General features: G+C 37.0%; 1 protein-coding gene across 1 annotated transcript in view; it reads left to right on the top strand.

Annotated features, from left to right (window-relative positions):
• Positions 1-18,812, top strand: part of LOC150084221 (coiled-coil domain-containing protein 39-like) — a 197,112-nt gene that overhangs the window by 31,399 nt on the left and 146,901 nt on the right. The window contains exon 5 of the mRNA XM_090376158.1: positions 2,274-2,420. Within this exon, the coding sequence (XP_090232284.1) occupies positions 2,274-2,420 (147 nt within the window). The remainder of the gene's footprint in view (positions 1-2,273; positions 2,421-18,812) is intronic.

Raw genomic sequence — 18,812 nt, 5'->3', positions numbered from 1 at the left:
TTTAAGAAAAAATGTATTACATAAAGTTATTGAACTCAAGTTTTATTCATCATAAAATTCATACAACTCATCACTGTCAAAACTCCCATCCATTAGCTTGTCCTCATCTGTGTCTGATGACGAATCACTGTCTTCATATATTGCCTCACCCTCAGTTCCATCTATGGCATTTGAAATGCCACACTTCTTAAATGACTTGACAACGATCTCAATCTTGATATTATCCCAGGATCTTTTCACCCAGGTACAAATTTCTCCTATAGTTGGTTTCTTCACTCTTCCTGCTGGTGTCAAATTGTCCCCAGAAGACTTCATCCATTGGTTCCATTCGTCTCTCATGGCAGCTTTGAAGGGTTTGTTAATGCTGACATCAAGTGGTTGGAGCTGGGATGTCAAGCCTCCAGGTATGACAGCAAGTTTTGTTTTTTGCTCTGCAGCAATCTTCTTTGTATTTTTTGTTATGTGTGCCCTGAACTGATCAAGCACCAATAGGGCAGGTTTGCATAAGAGCCCACCTGGTGTCCTGCTCCAAACTTTCTCAAACCAGATCTTCATACCATCCTGATCCATCCAACCCTTGTCATGAACGTGGACAATCACTCCTCGAGGAATGTCTTCTTTTGGCATTGTTTTGCGTTTGAAAATCAGCATAGGAGGCAGCTTGGTTCAGTTGGCACAACAAGCTAGAACAACTGTATAATGGCTCTTTTCATGTCCACTTGTCTTCACAGTTAGTTTTCATCCCCTTCTTATCAACAATTCTGTTACTTGGGACATCAAATTGAAGGGGGACTTTGTCCATATTTGCAGTCTGTCCCAACTCAAACTGATGTGTCTTCCGACATTGAATGACTAAATGATGAAATTCAAGGACCTTCTGCTCATAGCTTTCAGGCATCTTTTGGGCAAGTCTGGTGCGTGTACGCATGCTTAGTCCATTCCGTTTCATGAACCTGAAGCACCAATTGTGTCCTCCTTTGAAATCAGTAACTTCTTTTTCATCAGCAATTCTTCTTGCCTCATGCTGAACCATCTTTGTGGACACAGGAATTCCAATTGCCCTTTGCTCCTCAATCCATATCTTCAATTCCGTCTCTAAATCAGTCCATTTTGCTGACTTGCCTCTAATAGCCTTCTTCTGCCATGGCGTTTTCAGTAGGGTTTCTTCTTCCCGTAGCCAGTCTCGGATTGTTTTCTCAGTTGGAGGAGGACCAAACTTACGTTCAGCAGCACGATTTCCATTCACTTCTGCAAACTGGATCACTTTTAACTTGAATTCAGCACTGGACGAAAATCTTTTCTGAACCATTTCGGGGCAGAACGTGGCAAAATATAACCTAATATACCGGTAACAAGTGCGAAACAATGAGCAAGAAAAAGTGGGAAATGCAAGTAAAAAAAATCTACAACCACTGAATAAGACGCACTCAGTTTTTAGACCCAAATTTTTCGAAAAGAGGTGCATCTTATGCATGGAGAAATACGGTACTTTCAATCTAATTCGTTAATTTTGTTTTCAGTTAGAGAAATATAGTTGTTCAAATTTCTTTACAGTTCAATGTTTTTATACAAGTACATCATGTATCCCCTGCTATTGATATTCTGTAGAATTTTTTTTTTTTTTTGGGTATTGATTTCACTCATTGCTGAGCATTGGAAGCAAGATATTTGGGTGAAAAAAAAAAAAATAAATAACAAGCCTGCTGTTATTAACTGTCATTATGGTCTGATATAGCAGATATAAGAATAAAATTATAAGATGCTTCACTTTAAAGTGTTTGTTATTCTTTTATCCAAAGAGAGCTGAATGGTATATAGAGTAAAAATGCACCTTTTTTTTTTTTTTTTTTTTTTTTTTTTTGCTATTAGTGGAGCTATTAGCTGTCATGTCAACCTCCAAACTGAAAATTTCTCCCGATGATGGTTAATGATTTCATTTAGACTTTTTTTATATTATTGATTTTTTCAAAGTATTAATGAAAATAATTAGATTCTTTATTCATTAACTACAAACTGATTTTGTAAAATTTTTTTGAAATAATAAAAAATTCATCCTTACCATCCTGTTATAATTTTTTTATCTGCACTTGTAGAAAATTCTGCCACATTTCGATAACTGTATACAAAAATTAAATAAAAAAGAATACAAAGAATAAATTAAAAACAATACATTTCAGTTTAATTTTTTTTATTTTAAGCTAATTGAATGCGATTATTAATTTATTTAGTATTATTAACTATTGATTTTTTTTTTTTTTTTTTTTCATGTGAAGAGATTCCAGAATGCTCGACAACATGAGTTTGACACAGAAGAACACCTTCATAAGTTGCTTGATAGAGAAACTAGCCGCTTATTACAAGAAATCCAAGAGACAGAAAGAGAAATAGAAAATATACATGATAGGCAGGCATTGTGTCGAGTAATTTGCTTACTATTTTTCCTTAATATAAGATATGATTTGATTTATTATCACATATCTTCTAGTAAATGGAGATTTAATTGTAATTTAAGTGAAATCAAATCAGCTTTTAAACCAGAGAAGTTTGGAAGGCTTGCAGTTTAGCATGGACTGTTAAAGTGGACATGATAAAATCAGCAAATGCTTAAATGTCCTAATCTAATAAAATGCATTATAGTCTACTAAACTATAACTAAAACTTTCTTCTAATTTTTAATCTATACTTAGCATGAAATGGAACCAGTGCAATGTTTAAATATATTCTAGTCATTAGTTAAACAGGTTATTTTTATTTTATCTTATCTTCTGAATCTGTTCAAATATGTTTGAATTTGGGATCACATCAATTTGTTGCAAGACAATCTGTTGTACAATAGTTCGATGCATAAAAATTCACTGTATATGACAATTCAGCGCATGACAGTTCGGCGTGCGACATTCACTGTATATATGAAAATTTGGTGAAAGACAATTGGTGGCTACAACAATTCAGTAGGTACAATGATTTGGTGAATTTTTGAGAGACTTCAGTGTATGGTGGAGCAAGGCAGAAACTGCAAACTTTTAACATGCTGTGCTGTAAATGGTGAATTTAGTGATCCCGATACTGTTCTTGATATTTTATATTTTTGTAGAGTGTACTATATCCACCTTCATCTTTTATTGCACGGTTTACTGTTTTTTTGTTTTTTTTTCGGAGATCCTATTAAAAATGTGCTGCAGTCAGGTTAAAGATTGGGATTCAAAAGAACCTTATATCCCAATCACTTTTCTTTCACTTTGTTTGCACTTTTTACTATCACTTCTGTAAGTTGCATTTTTAGGAAATACACATGAGGGTTCTAGAGACCAAAAGTAGAAATCTATTAATGATTTCTTCAACTCTTTTGAATCAATGATCTCTTTCAATAAAAACTACAACCCACACTATAGATTTTATTGAAAGAAGTTAGCAGCAGGCTAGTACTTTGGATGGGTTAAGGGTTGGTGGGCAAATTTCCCTGGAGATTGTGTAGGGTTGGAATGAAAATCCCCTACATGGAAAAGCACTCTGCTGTTTTCACCAAGGCCCTAGTTTTGATAAATACAATATGGATAGAATCATGCTGAAATAGACACATGCTCCCTTTCCAACTTGCCTATAAGAAGAATCGGCATGAATCCTTTTATACAGAATAAATGGATAAAAAATATTATTTTCTTTTTTCTAACTTTCTGAATTCTTCCTTTCTAAGTCCCAAGAAGTTCTCTATTTCCTAAACATTTTACTGCATTGATTTTGTTGATTTCTGATCTCTGTGCGATATGCTGAACTTTTGTGCATGCACCAAATTGTGCTAGCCACCAACTGTTTTTCACAGAATTATTGCATACAGCGAATTGTCATGCACTGAACTGTCGTGCAACAAATTGATGTGGACCCATTAGTTTTAAAATACGGTAAGGATATTTGTTTAATTTATTCACAGTTTACAAGTTATATGTTGTAACAAGCTTTTTTATTATTTTATTTTATTACAAGTATTTATTTAATTGGAAACTGAATTTTTTCTTTTTTTCAGGTAGGCGGTTGGGTTTTTCACTGAGCAGATATCTTCTCTGATATATATATATCTGCTCACAGGTCATTTTGACATGACTTTCCTGCCAGTTAATTGTTTCGATATCAATTAATTTAATTTGTTAAAATTATATCAGAATCTACCATTCTCCCCCTTCTCCCAAGCACACACGGAATATTCAGATATATGCATATGGCTGGCCATGGTTTATTTCCCTATGTGGCAGTTTATAATACTAATCAAACTAGAGATTTCTCTTGCTCTTATAGTAAATAAATATAAATTTATATGCTTTTGATTTTGTTTTTTTTGTTTTTTTTAACCAGACTTTATAATTTCAGTTCCTTTGAATTATTAAATTCTTCCTTTACACTTTTGATTTACAGTTTGACAATTTGAGACTTTACAGCTTGATAGACTGCTGAAAAGCTAAAACACAAACATAAAAACCTAAATGAAAAAAATATTATTAGATTAACATTAATTTTGTATGTCTTATTAAATGTACGGTCTTCAATTTCAATCTGAAATTTAGAGTTATGCAAGTGATTTGTGAGAAGCTATATTTAAAAAAAAAAAAAAAAAAAAATTCTCTTTTTTTTTTAATGTAAATAAGTAAACTTGCTTAAATTTTAGTTTACAATATCAAATCTGTAATTGACTTTGTTCTGTCACATCATATTTTTGTGCAAAATGAAAAATAAAAAAGCCTATAATAAAATATAAATATTTTGAACACTAAATACAGTTTTCCCTATGGAGCATTAACAAAAAATAGCAGTGTAATGGATATTTGGTTGTCTCCTTGTATTTTTAAAAAAATTTTTTTTTTTTTAAATTCTTTTGTGTTCATCACTAATACTTTTTAAAACACCAATAATAGTCTGTTCCATCATTGCCACATTTGATTTACCCTGGTAACTTTCTTCCATAGTCTTGATGTCATGGTGAAAACTTTCACCCTACTAATCTCGATGCATGTATTAAGGTTCTGCATGAAAACGGTAGTAGCTGCTGATTATTTCAAATGGCAGTGTAAAAATAAAAGTCTTTTCATTAAATATTACTTTACCACAATATGGTAGAGGTTCACCGGATTGTTTGATTTCAAGTTTATCATCATATGAAAATTTATTTTTTTAAAATAATTAACTTATCTTGTTCATTGCAAGTATATCCTAACAAATGTGTACAAGACTAGAAACAGGAGTCATTCTTATCCTAGTACTTTCAATCATCCTCCAGGAATGTAGGAAAAGGGTTCCAAAGCACAGATGTGTATGCATGTGTGAGTTATCTGGTATATATAAGCAAGGAGATCCAGTTTCTGAGTGGCAATGGATTGCTTCATTCTTTTGGCTTACGAACATAATTACATCATATAACAGGGGGTAGCCAGCTAGAAAACCTTTGGGAAGCTGCAATAGTGGAAGGCATATTGGAAAGAGCTATATAATAAAACATGTACATATGTCTCCACGAGCCAATGGCTCCATCTGTTATGCGTAGCATCTGTATGATAAAACTCTAGATGTACATGTGGTTCTATGATAAAACTCTTTAGACGTACGTGTTGTTTTAGCTTTATTTTCGCAGTGCTATGGCCGAATGGCATTCAAGGTGATCATGCAGAAAATGCAACTTGATGTTGCAACCTAGTTTTTCGACACTAGCAAGCATGTTATTGATAGTTTTCTCTTAGTTCTTTTGAATTATAAATACTTAGTTTTTCACAATGTTTGAATGCTAACAAAGCTTTTCTGAGACATAGGATAGGGAATGTATATTGCAGAAGCTCTGATTTGTGGTCACGTTGAAATGTGAGTAATACTAAATGTCACCATGGCATTTAGCATCACTTATCTCAGAAATTTTGAAGCTCTGTACCGTAAACAGCCTCCCTCATTATCTATGACCTTAACAGACTGTATTGTTATCCCTAGTTTTGTATGTAATAATGGCAGAAGTACTTTTCTTGGAGAGAGAGAGAAAGATAGAGAGAGAGAGAGAGAGAGAGAGAGAGAGACTGACTGACTGACTGACTGACTGACTATTGTCATTTTTGCTTCTGTGTTTGTGAGATTAGTTCTTTTTTTGGCCGCACCTTTCTAATCTATTGGTTAAACTTTAGTCATACTATACCATTTACAAGAAAGCAAGGGTGTCCAAGAAATATGATTAGCATTTTCAAATCACCCACAAATCATGGGCCTCCATAGCCAGGTGGGCAGGAGCAGCAGTGCGTAGCATATGCTTCTTGATTAGACCGGGTTTCGAGCCCATGACCACCAAATACAGAGGATGCGGAAAGGTCAGGGAATGACCACCGCATATCCCCAGAGCAATATGGCCTTAGTTGCTAATGCTCCTAAATAACAATAACAACAACTCCCACAAATCATCTACTCATGATCACAGTACATTTTCGCCTTTTCTAACAAGAATTCAGTATGTCATAAGTTTCCTTTTAGTGTGTGCATTTGGAATCAAAAGCAACATGTATGCATTGTGTGGAAAAAATGTCTTAAGCTTGTCTGGTTTGAACTGTCAATAACATTCTGATGGATCGCATGGCCCAGTACATTGATTAAGCCATTTAGATCAGTATGGAACACAAATGTTTCCTCCTTGGAGAAGAAGGGGAATGAATTATTTTCCTCTTTACCACACCACACGAATGAAGTACCATGTGCCAACAGAATCTTTTTCACTAAACCTCGAGACTATGAACTTGTGTAACATGGAATCCAGGAGAATCAATTTTCACTGAGCAGATATCTGCTCAGTGAAAACCGATTTTTTTTTTTTTTTTTTTTTTTTTTAGCCAAATAATCAAATCAGCAGAAAATATCTTGCACCATCTCAGTTTACAACATTCAGAGTATTTGCCACAAAAGGTAATTGAAATCTGCTTAGCGTGGAAATAGCTACTTGTCTATATTTTATCATTTATATTTTATTATATATATTTTTTCTTTTATTTTATGTTATTGCAAATAAAGTGTTAGTAGTTATATTAGTGATTTGTGGGTGATTTAGTTGGTGCATTTAAGGTTCCTCATTACGATTATGAGATCACCAACTACTATAACTCTGTAATATTAATTCCTCTTTATTTATATATATACAGGGTGTTTCAAAAATGATGGTCAATAATTTAAAGGTGAAAAGTACAAACTAAAATAAGCAAAAAAGTCCCAGTGAACATTGGGCCACAAATGAACCGTTTTCGAGATAATGCACATTTTCTGTTATGATCCGCCACTGACTATGGGAGCACTAGTTTAGCAAAAAGCTTTGAATCCTTTGCCAAGGTTGGCTTTATTAAACATAAGATAATACATTTTTAATTTTTGGTTTCAACACCACAGGATTTTACAGATGTTATGTGTTATAGGATGTTCTTTCTAACACCCTTTCCTCAACATCAGATGTTATGCTTCTGGGCCTACTTGCTTGTACTCTGTGTGCAAAGTGCCCATGTTTCAAGGCGTTGATGTACCCTGATGAATGTGCACTTGTTGGGCTGCCTTCAGTGGGGGAAATGCTTCTTGGTACAAACATGCAGCCTCAAGTGCACTGCCTTTGGCTTTACCATACATGAAGTGCATGTCCACATACTCTTCGTTGCTGTAACATCTTTCCATGTTGACTATCCTTTGACAAGTACTAGTATGCCTGCTATGTCTCAGAGCATTGAGGGAGGGGAAAGGGAGAGAAGGAGCATAACCTAACCTAAACAAACAAGTCAATGGTGGATCCCACCTCTGTACAGTTCACCTTGTCAATGGTGGATCCCAACTAGAAATGTGCAGTATCTCGAAAACGATTCACTTAAGGATCCATGTTTACTAGGCTTTTTTTGCATATTGCAGTCTGTACAGTTCACCTTTAAATTATTGAACATCACTTTTGAAACACTGTTTATACACACACACACAATCTGTAAAGCACTAAAAAAGTTTCTAAAATTTTAAGGTTAACTTGTATGCCAAATAAAATCTTAGGCCTGAATTTAAGACATGTGCTTAGTTTGAAAGACATTAAATTAATACAAGTACATTTTTTAAATTTATTTTATATATATATATATATATTTCTGCACAAATATATATTCTTGACCACCTTTTAAAACCTAACAGTTCATTAATCAGTCTCCTCCATGTACACATAGCATTAAATAAGAGCGATGTCACATTATCACTCATCTTATTTGATGCTATACATGTATCATCTATGCCAAGGAGGTTTTAGTTTTCTGTCATACATAAGAGAGTGCTGTATGCAATTAATGCTTTTTTTATAGTTTACCGTGCAATGTAAACTTTTAAAATAAAGTGCAGGAATAAATGAATTTAATACCAGAGAGTGATTAATGCATATTTTTCTGTAATACACCACTATGCAAGATGCAGAATGAAGCTGACTTATATGGCAAACATGGATTAATCTTGAATAGCTTGTGCAGGGCTGCCTAGACTCCATGCAGTTTCCATCCCTTTCACACTGATCAACTCAGCTAAAACTCAGCCTTAATATTGAAAGTTTGGGAATTCTTGTTTGCTCAACAAATTAACAAGAAAAAGGGCAGGATCAAGTATGAAATGCACTACTAAGCCTAACTTGTAGTAAGTCGCTGTTTTTTTTTTTTTTTTTTTCCTAACTGAAAAAAAACAGTCTGATGCAAAATAGTTTTATTTATTTTTAGGCATGTGTACAGTTTTTATTGAAAAAAATATCAGTGCTTTTGTGTTTACTGCACAATGCAAAATCTCCCTTATTTCAAACATATTGTGGCTTCGTTTGTTTGCTTTGGTGTTTTTCAGAGTTACTTTTTTTTTTTTAGTGGTGTGAAAAGATAATTTGCATTTCAGTGTTGAATCAAGTTATCCAAAGGTGACAAATGCGATTTATATGAAGAACTAAAGTATTGCAGTTTGTTCAGGAAATGAAAATAAATTGTGCATTTGTCTTATTGTATGAAAACCTAAAAACAGATGTTTTTAAGCAAATCATCATAATACTTCCTTGGATTTGTATTTGTTGTGATAACATAACTTTGAGGACTGTTATCTATTGATACACTCAGTATAAACCACTAAAGACTGGTGCCAAATATAAAAATCTTTATGAACGCTTACTTCTACACAAAAAAAAAAAAATAATTTAAAAGTGCGGAAGTGCAATACTCATAAGGAATTGTTTTTTAAAGAGTTATTATTTATATCTTATATATATCTTATTTGGTCCTTGTATCTTATTTGTATCTTATATCTTATTTGGAGCTCTCATATATATCTTATTTGGTCCTTGAGGTTGTCACAGACATTCTCTCAGATATGCCAGACAAGCTGCACTTGCTACCTGGGAGTCTAAAACGCTGATGGAACTGATATTCGGGTGACACTCAAGTCAAGTGGACCCAATTTTGGCGAAGTCCAGACGGTCTGTGACAGCCAAATCCTCTGCTTGCACCTTCATGATGGTGGGACTGTTGGTAATCCTGGGTATAACCTCCATGCACAAGTACATGGTGAGTGACCACCAAGGTGTGAACCAACATAAGCAGGGGTTGAGGTGTGGCACCCACACCACATGGAGGAACGCTGCTCCTCTATGTTACCAGGCAGTACTAGGTGGTAGATGACTCTCATCAACCGGTGCAATACCACCACTTTGCTTATTGGAGGCTTGAAGTGGTGGAACCCATGTTTAGTCTCTAGAGCTAAGTTCCAGTCAACCATTCCCTATCTCTTCCATCATTCAGTATGATTGATGACTTTTGAGGTTATGATGAACGTCGTGGCGAGATCTAATATTCCTTACATTTCGAGGGTACAGCTCTAAAACGGTGTTCACAGGCCGGCTGCTAGTAAGTACACCGGACCGAACCTTTTAGGAACTCTAGGAAGCTTCTGGATAAACTAGTGTATAATCTCGTTACCTCTACTCTGCCAGATAGTGACTGGAGGGAGTCCGAGTAGTGTGTATGCGGGGAGTATTGTCGAGGCCACGTTATGTCAAGGATCTGGGTATATTCTTACCCTATGTACGCCATATCCAAAAATTTCATTACTTCATACAGCATGTCCCACCCCCTTTTTCTTACTATTGAATACACCATGAATTGTCAAACTAATAGAGCAAGCTTATCTGCGAAAAGACCTAAACCTCCCAAGCACTTCCTAATTCATTTCACAAATATACGTGGTCTCAATTCTAATCTCAATGATGTCCATTTCCACTTGCAGTCTGCCAAACCCCATGTACTTTTTCTGACAGAATCTCAGTTATCGATTGATTCAACTACTGCTCATCTCAGATGCCCAAATTATTCGCTGTATGATTCCTTTCGCCTCAAAGGTGGTACTTGTACATATGTCCGTTCTGATATTCCCTGTCAGAGACTTGGCAATTTGGAATCTCCTCTCTTTGATCTTCTCTGGCTTAAAATCTCTCTACCTCATTGTGTCAAATTCATCTGTTGTCTCTACCGTTCTCCCAATTCCACTAATCACTTGGAGCTCTTTGATTTCCTCTCTTTGCAACTTGACTTTCTCTAGTCCAACTTTCCTAACAGTGAGGTAATTTTCCTTGGTGATTTTAATGTTCACAACTCCAGCTGGCTTCCCTTTTTCTAGTCAAACCGACCCAGCTGGTCGAGATACTGAGGCTTTTGCAATTACTAATGACCTTGCACAGATTGTTCATTTATCAACAAGAATACCGGATAATCCTAATCGTACAGCCAATACGCTTGATCTTTTTCTCACAAACAACCCTTCTAAGTACACGGTCGAAGTGAGAGGTTCTTTAGGCACTTCAGATCACAACTTGGTGATTGTCTCTTCTCCAATGGAACCTTTATCTCGTGGCTATTCCCAACCTCGTGTTGTTTGGCATTACAAGAATGCAAAATGGGATGACCTGCGAGACTTCTTTTCTTCTTTTCCTTGGTCAGATTACTGTTTCAAAACTTCTGATGTCAACGTTTGCTCAGATCGTGTCGGTGAAATTATTCTTTCAGGAATGGAATCCTTTATCCTACACTCCACTTTAAAATTTCGTCCTTTAACTAAACCTTGGTTTTCCAATAAATGTGCTAAGGCTGTTCAAGAGAAGAATGTTGCATATCGTAATTGGCTTATTTCTAATTCTTCAGTTTCATTATCTGCCTACACCAACGCTCACAACAATTGTAAACCAGTTATTAATCAGTCCAAACTAGAGTTTGAACAGGCTAAGAGTAGAAAACTTGCTTCTTGCCCTAATGGTAGCCGAGCTTTCTGGTCTCTTGCCAAAGCTATTGGCCGCACCTTTTGCCCATCTCTGCTCCCACCTCTGTCCAAACCAGATGGTTCTGTTGTCACTTCAGCCAAGGATAAAGCTGACCTGCTAGCATCCCATTTTTCTTCCAACTCATGTATTAATGATCTTGGTAAAACACCTCCCACCATTCCCAGTATATTCCATTCCATGCCTCCTGTGGTCTTCTGTCAAAAGGATGTCAAAAGGATTTTGACGAATCTTGATGCTAAGAAAGCTCCAGGTCCCGATGGTATTTCTCCACTTGTCCTCAAAACCTGTGCTCCTGAACTTACTCCTATTCTTTGCCGCCTTTTTTCACTTTCTTATTCCAAAGGTGTTTTTCCTTCTGCTTGGAAATTTGCTCATATCCAGCCAGTTCCTAAAAAGGGTGACAAATCCCTCCCATCCAATTATCGTCCCATTGCAATTACTTCTACTCTTTCTAAAGTAATGGAGAAATCAATTAACCGCCAACTCTTAAACTACCTAGAAACTTTCCGTCTGATCAACGATCGCCAGTATGGATTCCATCAGTGTCGATCCACTGGTGATATTCTTGCTTATGTTACCCATTTATGGACTAATTCAATGGATAGGTTCGGGGAAACACAAATAGTTGCTCTTGACATCTCAAAGGCTTTAGATCGTGTTTGGCATAAAGGTCTTCTAAACAAGCTTCCATCTTATGGTTTGCCAACTGTTTTTAGTAATTGGTTATCCTGTTTTCTCTCTGATTGCTCACTGAGGGTGATGGTAGATGGCTCTCTGTCTTCTAACTCCTCCACTAATGCCGCTGTCCCCCAAGGTTCAGTTCTTTCCCCCACTCTTTTCCTCTTGTATATTAATGACCTTCTTCCATTGACTAGAAATCCTATCCATAGTTTTGCCGATGATAGCACATTACATTCTACTTTCCATTTTGAGAAACCTTGTCCTGCTCAATCAGCTTCAATTTCTTGAAAATCTGCTACCAATTCCTTAAATGCCGATCTTCAGGTAATTCTCCAGTGGGGCAAAGACAACTTAGTTGATTTCAACCCTTCTAAAACTCAGTCTTGTCTTATATCTCGCAAAAAGGATTCTTCTGCTCCTATGCTTATCTTTAGTGACATTCTGATTTCTAGGAAAAATGATATATCTCTCTTTTAGGGATTACCCTGATTTCTAATCTCTCTTGGCACAAGCACATTACAAATATTGCTTCCTCCGCATCTAAAAAACTTGGTTTTCTCTTTCGCTCTCAGTGTTACTTTTCTTCCAAACAGCTGCTCACTCTGTACAAATCGCAAATCCACCCTGCAATGGAATACTGTTCTCACATTTGGGGTGGTGCCCCCAAAACCTCTCTCAGGCTTCTTGATTCCATTCAGAAGAGGGCTGTTAGGTTAATTAATGATTCATCTCTAACAAATTTTCTCTCCACTCGCTCTCTCATAGACGTACTATTTCTACTGCATGCCTCTTCGACAGATACTTCCATGGGCACTGTTCTTCTGAATTGGCTTCTATAATTCCTGCTCTCTCTTTCAAAACGGTCCAAACACATGCCGCCACCAGCCAACATCCATTTACTGTCCAACTTCAAGCTCACAGAGCCATCTTTTCATCTTCCTCATTTATTCATTCAACTGCCGTTTTTTGGAACAACCTTCCTTCACACGTATTTCCTGAAAATTACAGTCTACAGAAGTTAGAGTCCAATGTCAACAAATATCTTCTTTCGTCTTCTCAACCTTTAACCCAAGCACGGTACTAAGTACTATAGGTTCTAATACCTCTCGTGTTTGGGGTTTACATAAAAAAAATATATATAAAAATAAATTATATATATCTCTTTGAGATCTATTATAACATTTATATAAAATATTTTATAAAATATAAAAGTTATATACATCTAAAATTTATAAAAAAGATTATATGAAAATTTTAATTTTTTAAATAAATTGTGCTCTATTCCACAGTGGATTAAAAAGTAAGAGAGCTGTATTACTACTCATAACAAATTATTTTTTGAAATCCATGTCGTTATAACATCTTTTTTTTTTATATGTATTTGATATAATAACAAAATTTCATGTATTGGAAGAAGTATTCCAAACTTATAAAAATTTATGCCAAATAGAAATGTAAAATCTTCAGACTACTTTCCTGCAGTACAAGGAAAATGGTGGATGCTACTCATAATAGATTGTGTTTTGTGTTACTAAGCAGCACACCTCTTTTATTTTTTTAAAGAAACATATTACAACAATACAAATTTCAAAATACTATCTGTTATGAGCAGTGCATGTTTTTTTGCATGAAATGTAAAAAAAACTATGCATTGCTCATAACAGATCGTGTTTTGAAACATCTGCTATGAGTAGCACATCACAGCATGTGCTACTTGTAGGAGATAATTTTGTGAAATTTGTATTGTTGTAACATCTTTCTTTGATTTCTGTTTGACCTATTAACGTCTTTTTTGTTACACCATGAGCCAAAATATTATGATCACCTATGTAATATGATTTGGTCCTACACATGCAGCCAAAACACCCAGCGAGGCATGGACATTACGAGATTTCTAAATGTGTTTTGTGGTATCTGATACCAACACGTAACCAGCAGATCCTCTAACTCCTGTAAGGTCTGCGGTTGAGATGCCGCAGATCAAAGTTGTTGTTCCAACACAAACTACAGATGCTCTATGGGATTGATGTCTGTGGAATTTGGAGGTCAGGGCAGTACCTGGAAGTCTTCCTCATGTTCCACGAACCAGTCTCGAACAATCTGGGCAGTGTGGCATGGCTCATTATCCTGCTGAAAGACAGCACTGCCAGAGGGGAAGACTGTTGCCATGAAAGGGTGTACCTGGTCAGTAATGATGTTTAGGTAGATGTCAGAGTGCCCGGCACATGGATGACTGGGCCCAGGGTATCCCAGCAGAACATCACCCAAAGCATGACGCCACTGGCTTGATTTCGTCCCACGGTGCATCCAGGCGCCATCATTTCCTCGGGTAAACGATGCAGACATACCCGGCCGTCCACATGATGCAACAGGAAATGTGATTCATTGGACCAGATGGCCTTCTTTCAATCACTCAAGGTCCAGTTTCAATGCTCGCATGCCCATTGTAGGCACGTCATCCGTGAACTGTGGTTAGCATGGGCACTCGGAGCTCAATTTTTTACTGAGCTCCGAGTCAGTGCACTCTGTGTTTCCCTTGCATGATATAAGATGAGGCAGAGTTTTCTTTTTGACAGCAGTTTATGTCAGTCTATAACATATTTGCCGGCGCCTCCGTAGCCAGATGGGCAGGAGCAGCAGTGCGTAGCACACGCTTCTTGATTAGACTGGGGTTCGAGCCCGTGACAACCAAATATGGAGGTTGCGGAAAGGTCAGGGAATAACAACCGCATATCCCCGGAGCAATATGGCCTTAGCTGCCAATGCTCCTAAAAACCAAATAACAAACAAACATAACATATTTGCCAGTATATAATCTTCAAAGCTTTGTCATCATAATTAGCATTAGCATTAGTAGAGGCATTTGATGCAAGAAAGCAAGCTTATGCAGCATCAGCCAAAAAAAAAAAAAAAAAAAAACCCACTTCCACTTCACCCCTCTGTTCGTTCAAAATACCTGTCCAGCTGAGCCTTAAACTTATTTAGGCTATCAACCTCCACCACAAGGGATGGAAGTCTGTTCCACCAACCAACCACCCACTGGCTAAAGGCAAATTTCCGCACGTCTATCCTACATCTGTCTTTCCTCAATTTGAATTTATGCCCTCTCAGGTGATTTTTCTGAGCTAGAGGAAGAATCCCATCAGCATTGAGCATGCTTAAACCATTCAAGGCTTTATACACCTCTATCAGATCACTTCGCTGGTGCCTAGTCTCCAGACACTGTAATTTGCAAAACTTAAGCCTTTCTTCGTAAGAGCACCCCTTTGTTCCATTCACTAATCTTGTTGCCCTTCTCTGTACTCGTTCCAGCAGCTCTACATCCTTCTTGAAATGAGGCCTCCAGACCTGTATACAGTACTCTAGGTGTGGCCTGACCATCGCCTTATACAATGGAATAATCACCTCCTTATCCCTGCTGGAAAAATTCCTGTATATCATTGACAATACTCCATGAGCTACTCTTGCAGCCCGTATGCACTGCTCAGAGAACTTCATATCTGCCTGCACAACCACCCCCAAGTCCCTTTCATTCTCTACCACTGTCAGTGTAGTACCACAGAGTTGATATGTTGCTCTGGGGTTGCTGTTTCCCATGTGTAGTACTTTACATTTGTCAATGTTAAACTTCATTTGCCACCTCTCAGCCCATCTGCTCAATTTTTCCAGATCCTGTTGCAGCAGCATAGTGTCAGTAGTGTCCTTGACAACCCTGCCAACCTTTGTATCGTCTGCAAACTTGGACATTAAGCCCGATATAACATCATCAATATCATTTATAAATACAGAAAACAATAATGGACCCAACACTGAGCCCTGAGGGACTCCACTAATAACATCAGTCCACGATGAGCAGTGTCCATTGATTACCACTCTCTGTCTTCTCCCCCTCAACCATATCTTTATCCATAGCAGCAATTTGCCTCCAATGTCACACTGCTCCAATTTGTGCAGCAGTCTTCCATGTGCAACAGTATCAAAAGCTTTTCTAAGATCCAAATATATAATATCAAAGTTATTCCCTGCATCCAATTCTTTTGTGACTACATCATAGTATCCAATCAAATTGGTCAGGCAAGACCTTCCCTTAACAAAACCATGCTGTGTCTCAGCTATAACTGAATTCTTGTCAAGATGATCCTGCAGTGCTTCTTTAACCAGTGCCTCCATTAATTTTCCTGGAACAGAAGTTAAACTCACAGGTCTATAATTACTTGTGTCAGCCTTTGATCCTCCTTTGTGAATTGGGGTTTACATTTGCACATCTCCAGTCGGTGGGTACCTCCCCTGAGTCCAAGGAAGCTCTCATAATTATGCCTAACGGATTGCTTACTTCCTTTGCTGCCTCCTTTAATATAACTGGATAGATCCCATCCACCCCGGGTGCCTTTCTTGTGTTTATCTTCAACAGTTTCTCCTCCACTTTACTCCCAGTGATTTCAAGATTCTGTAGCTTACTGCTAGAGCTGAATACACCTCTGGCATTCCCCACGCTGAATAACTCCTCATGTGTGAATGTCGATGCAAAATATTCATTTAGTTTGTTAGCTACCTGAGCAGGATCCTCAACTGTTGAACCATCAATATCCAGTGGACCAATCTGATTCATCCCTTTCCTTCTTGAGTTTAAATATGTAAAGAACTCTTTTCTGTTTTTCTTTGCATCCTTTGCCAAGGATTTTTCGTAGTCTGCCTTTGCCTGCCTAATCTCCTTTGTGACTTGGTTACAGACCAACTTATATCTATCATAGGCTTTCATGTCACCCATTAATTTGTATATATCCCATGCATTTTTCTTCTCTGCCACCTGTCTCATTAGTTCATCTGACAACCATTTAGGCCTAAACCTTGAACAATATTTCTTAGTTGGTATGTAAAGCCTGGTAGCCTCCAAGATTAGTTCCTTGAATGCTTCCCATTTTGAGTTTGCTGTTGGTAACATCATCAGTTGGTCCCACTGTATAGAATTTAAATACTGTCTCAGACCATCATAGTCGCCTTTACGAAAACAAAAACCCTTCCCTTTACCTCTGATGGTAGTTACCTCCTTGAGTAAATCCCACTTCAACACACTGTGATCACTGCCACCTAGTTTTTCATTTATCTGCAGATTCTTAATGCATGAAGAATCACTGCTGATAATCAAATCAAGAGTATTACTCCCTCTAGTTGCCTCCCGAACGTGCTGATGTAGAAAACAATCATCCAATAAATCCACAAAAGCCTTGCTACTGTGTGAGTGACCAGCCCCCAAATTCCAGTCAATATCTGGGAAATTAAAATCTCCCATTATAAGACACTCTGATTTACTGGCCCACTCTGTTTCCCTGTACAGTTCCTTATTATACTCATCAGAGTCATTAGGCCTATAGCACACTCCTACTCTCAATTTTGATCTCCCAATGTTTATGTCACACCAAACTGACTCCACACTGCCCTGTCCATCGATGTCGACTGGCTTCACTTCCTTGGACTTTGTGTTTCTTAACTAATAGCATAACCCCTCCCCCCTTCCTATCCTGTCTATCCTTTCTGTAGACGTTGTACTCCCCAAATTGCAGTTCTGCATCCCTTATATCTGTGTGACACCACGTCTCTGATATCCCAACAATATCTGCCTTCGATGTTTTGAGCAATACCTCAAATTCATCAAATTTATTTACTAAACTCCTAGCATTGGTGTACACACAAGTATACCTGCACCTGTTTCTATTCTTAGCTACCCTAACACAACCCATGTGTTTACTTGTACCGCAATGGCTCCCAGCAGTCTCTGAAATACCATGCATCTTGTTTTTCAGGCTTCTGCTCATTCTAATAGAAGCAGTGCAAGAATCTCTTTCACCTCTGCCAGTGGCTACTGTCAATCTATTGGCCTTTGTCTCCCCCCAAGCTAGCAGTTTTCCGACCCACCTAACACTGCCTCGATAGCATCAGCAAATATTCTTGCACCCTTTCTATTTAAGTGTATCCCATCCCTGTAGAAGCAATCTCTCCTGTTAACAATGACAAAATAATAACCAAATAGAAATCAAAAACCTTCAGACCACTTTCCTTTCACACAAGATAGTGAGTGCTACTCCTGATGGATTATTTTTTGAAAAACTTATATACTCTGTTCTCAATGTTTACTTGATCTAGTGACAGAGCTTCAAAGAATATTATGTATTGGCAGCTACATTATAAACCAAAAAAAAAAAAAACTGGTCTTGAACAGAACAGTAAACTTCTGTTCAAGACCAGTTTTTAACATCTGCTTTATGTTGTGCACAAAAGAGAGAAGTGCATAACAAATTGTGTTTTGTAAAGCATATTGTTATACCATCTTTCTGGATGTGTTTGATCTGTAGCTCATTTTACAAGAAAAATGCCTGTCGGCTGCATTTTTGACCTTCAAAAATAGGAATCAAAACAAAATGAAATAGCTGATTTTTTTTCAAAAAATAGATTAAATTATTTTTTAAAAAATATCTACTGCAGTTGGTCTTGTGTGAAAGGTTTCTAAGTGCAGAAGATAAGGTAAGGTATTTGTGTACAGTTACTAAGAAACAAGTTATAGCCAGATAATCATTAAGAATTTTTTTTAAATGCTGCTGTTGAGTTTTTAAACTTGAAGTTTCTTCAATATTGTGTGACTAGACATGTAACAGTCCCCCCATATGGGAGGGAGGAGCAAACTCGGTTAAGTGTGAATTTTCTAGACAAAATATAGAAGTTGACTTGTATGTGGGCTGATGCAGTATCTTATGAAAGTTGCAAGTCGATATCAAATATCTATGTATTTCAGCTGTTGGATAACACCGTTAACAAA

The sequence above is a fragment of the Mastigoproctus giganteus genome, chromosome 6 (assembly GCF_048544385.1).
Source record: "Mastigoproctus giganteus isolate SK-2022 chromosome 6, ASM4854438v1, whole genome shotgun sequence".
Taxonomy (NCBI): Eukaryota; Metazoa; Arthropoda; class Arachnida; order Uropygi; family Thelyphonidae; genus Mastigoproctus; species Mastigoproctus giganteus.
The sequence above is the reverse complement of the archived record's forward strand: the minus strand, read 5'-3'. Positions and strand labels throughout refer to the sequence as shown.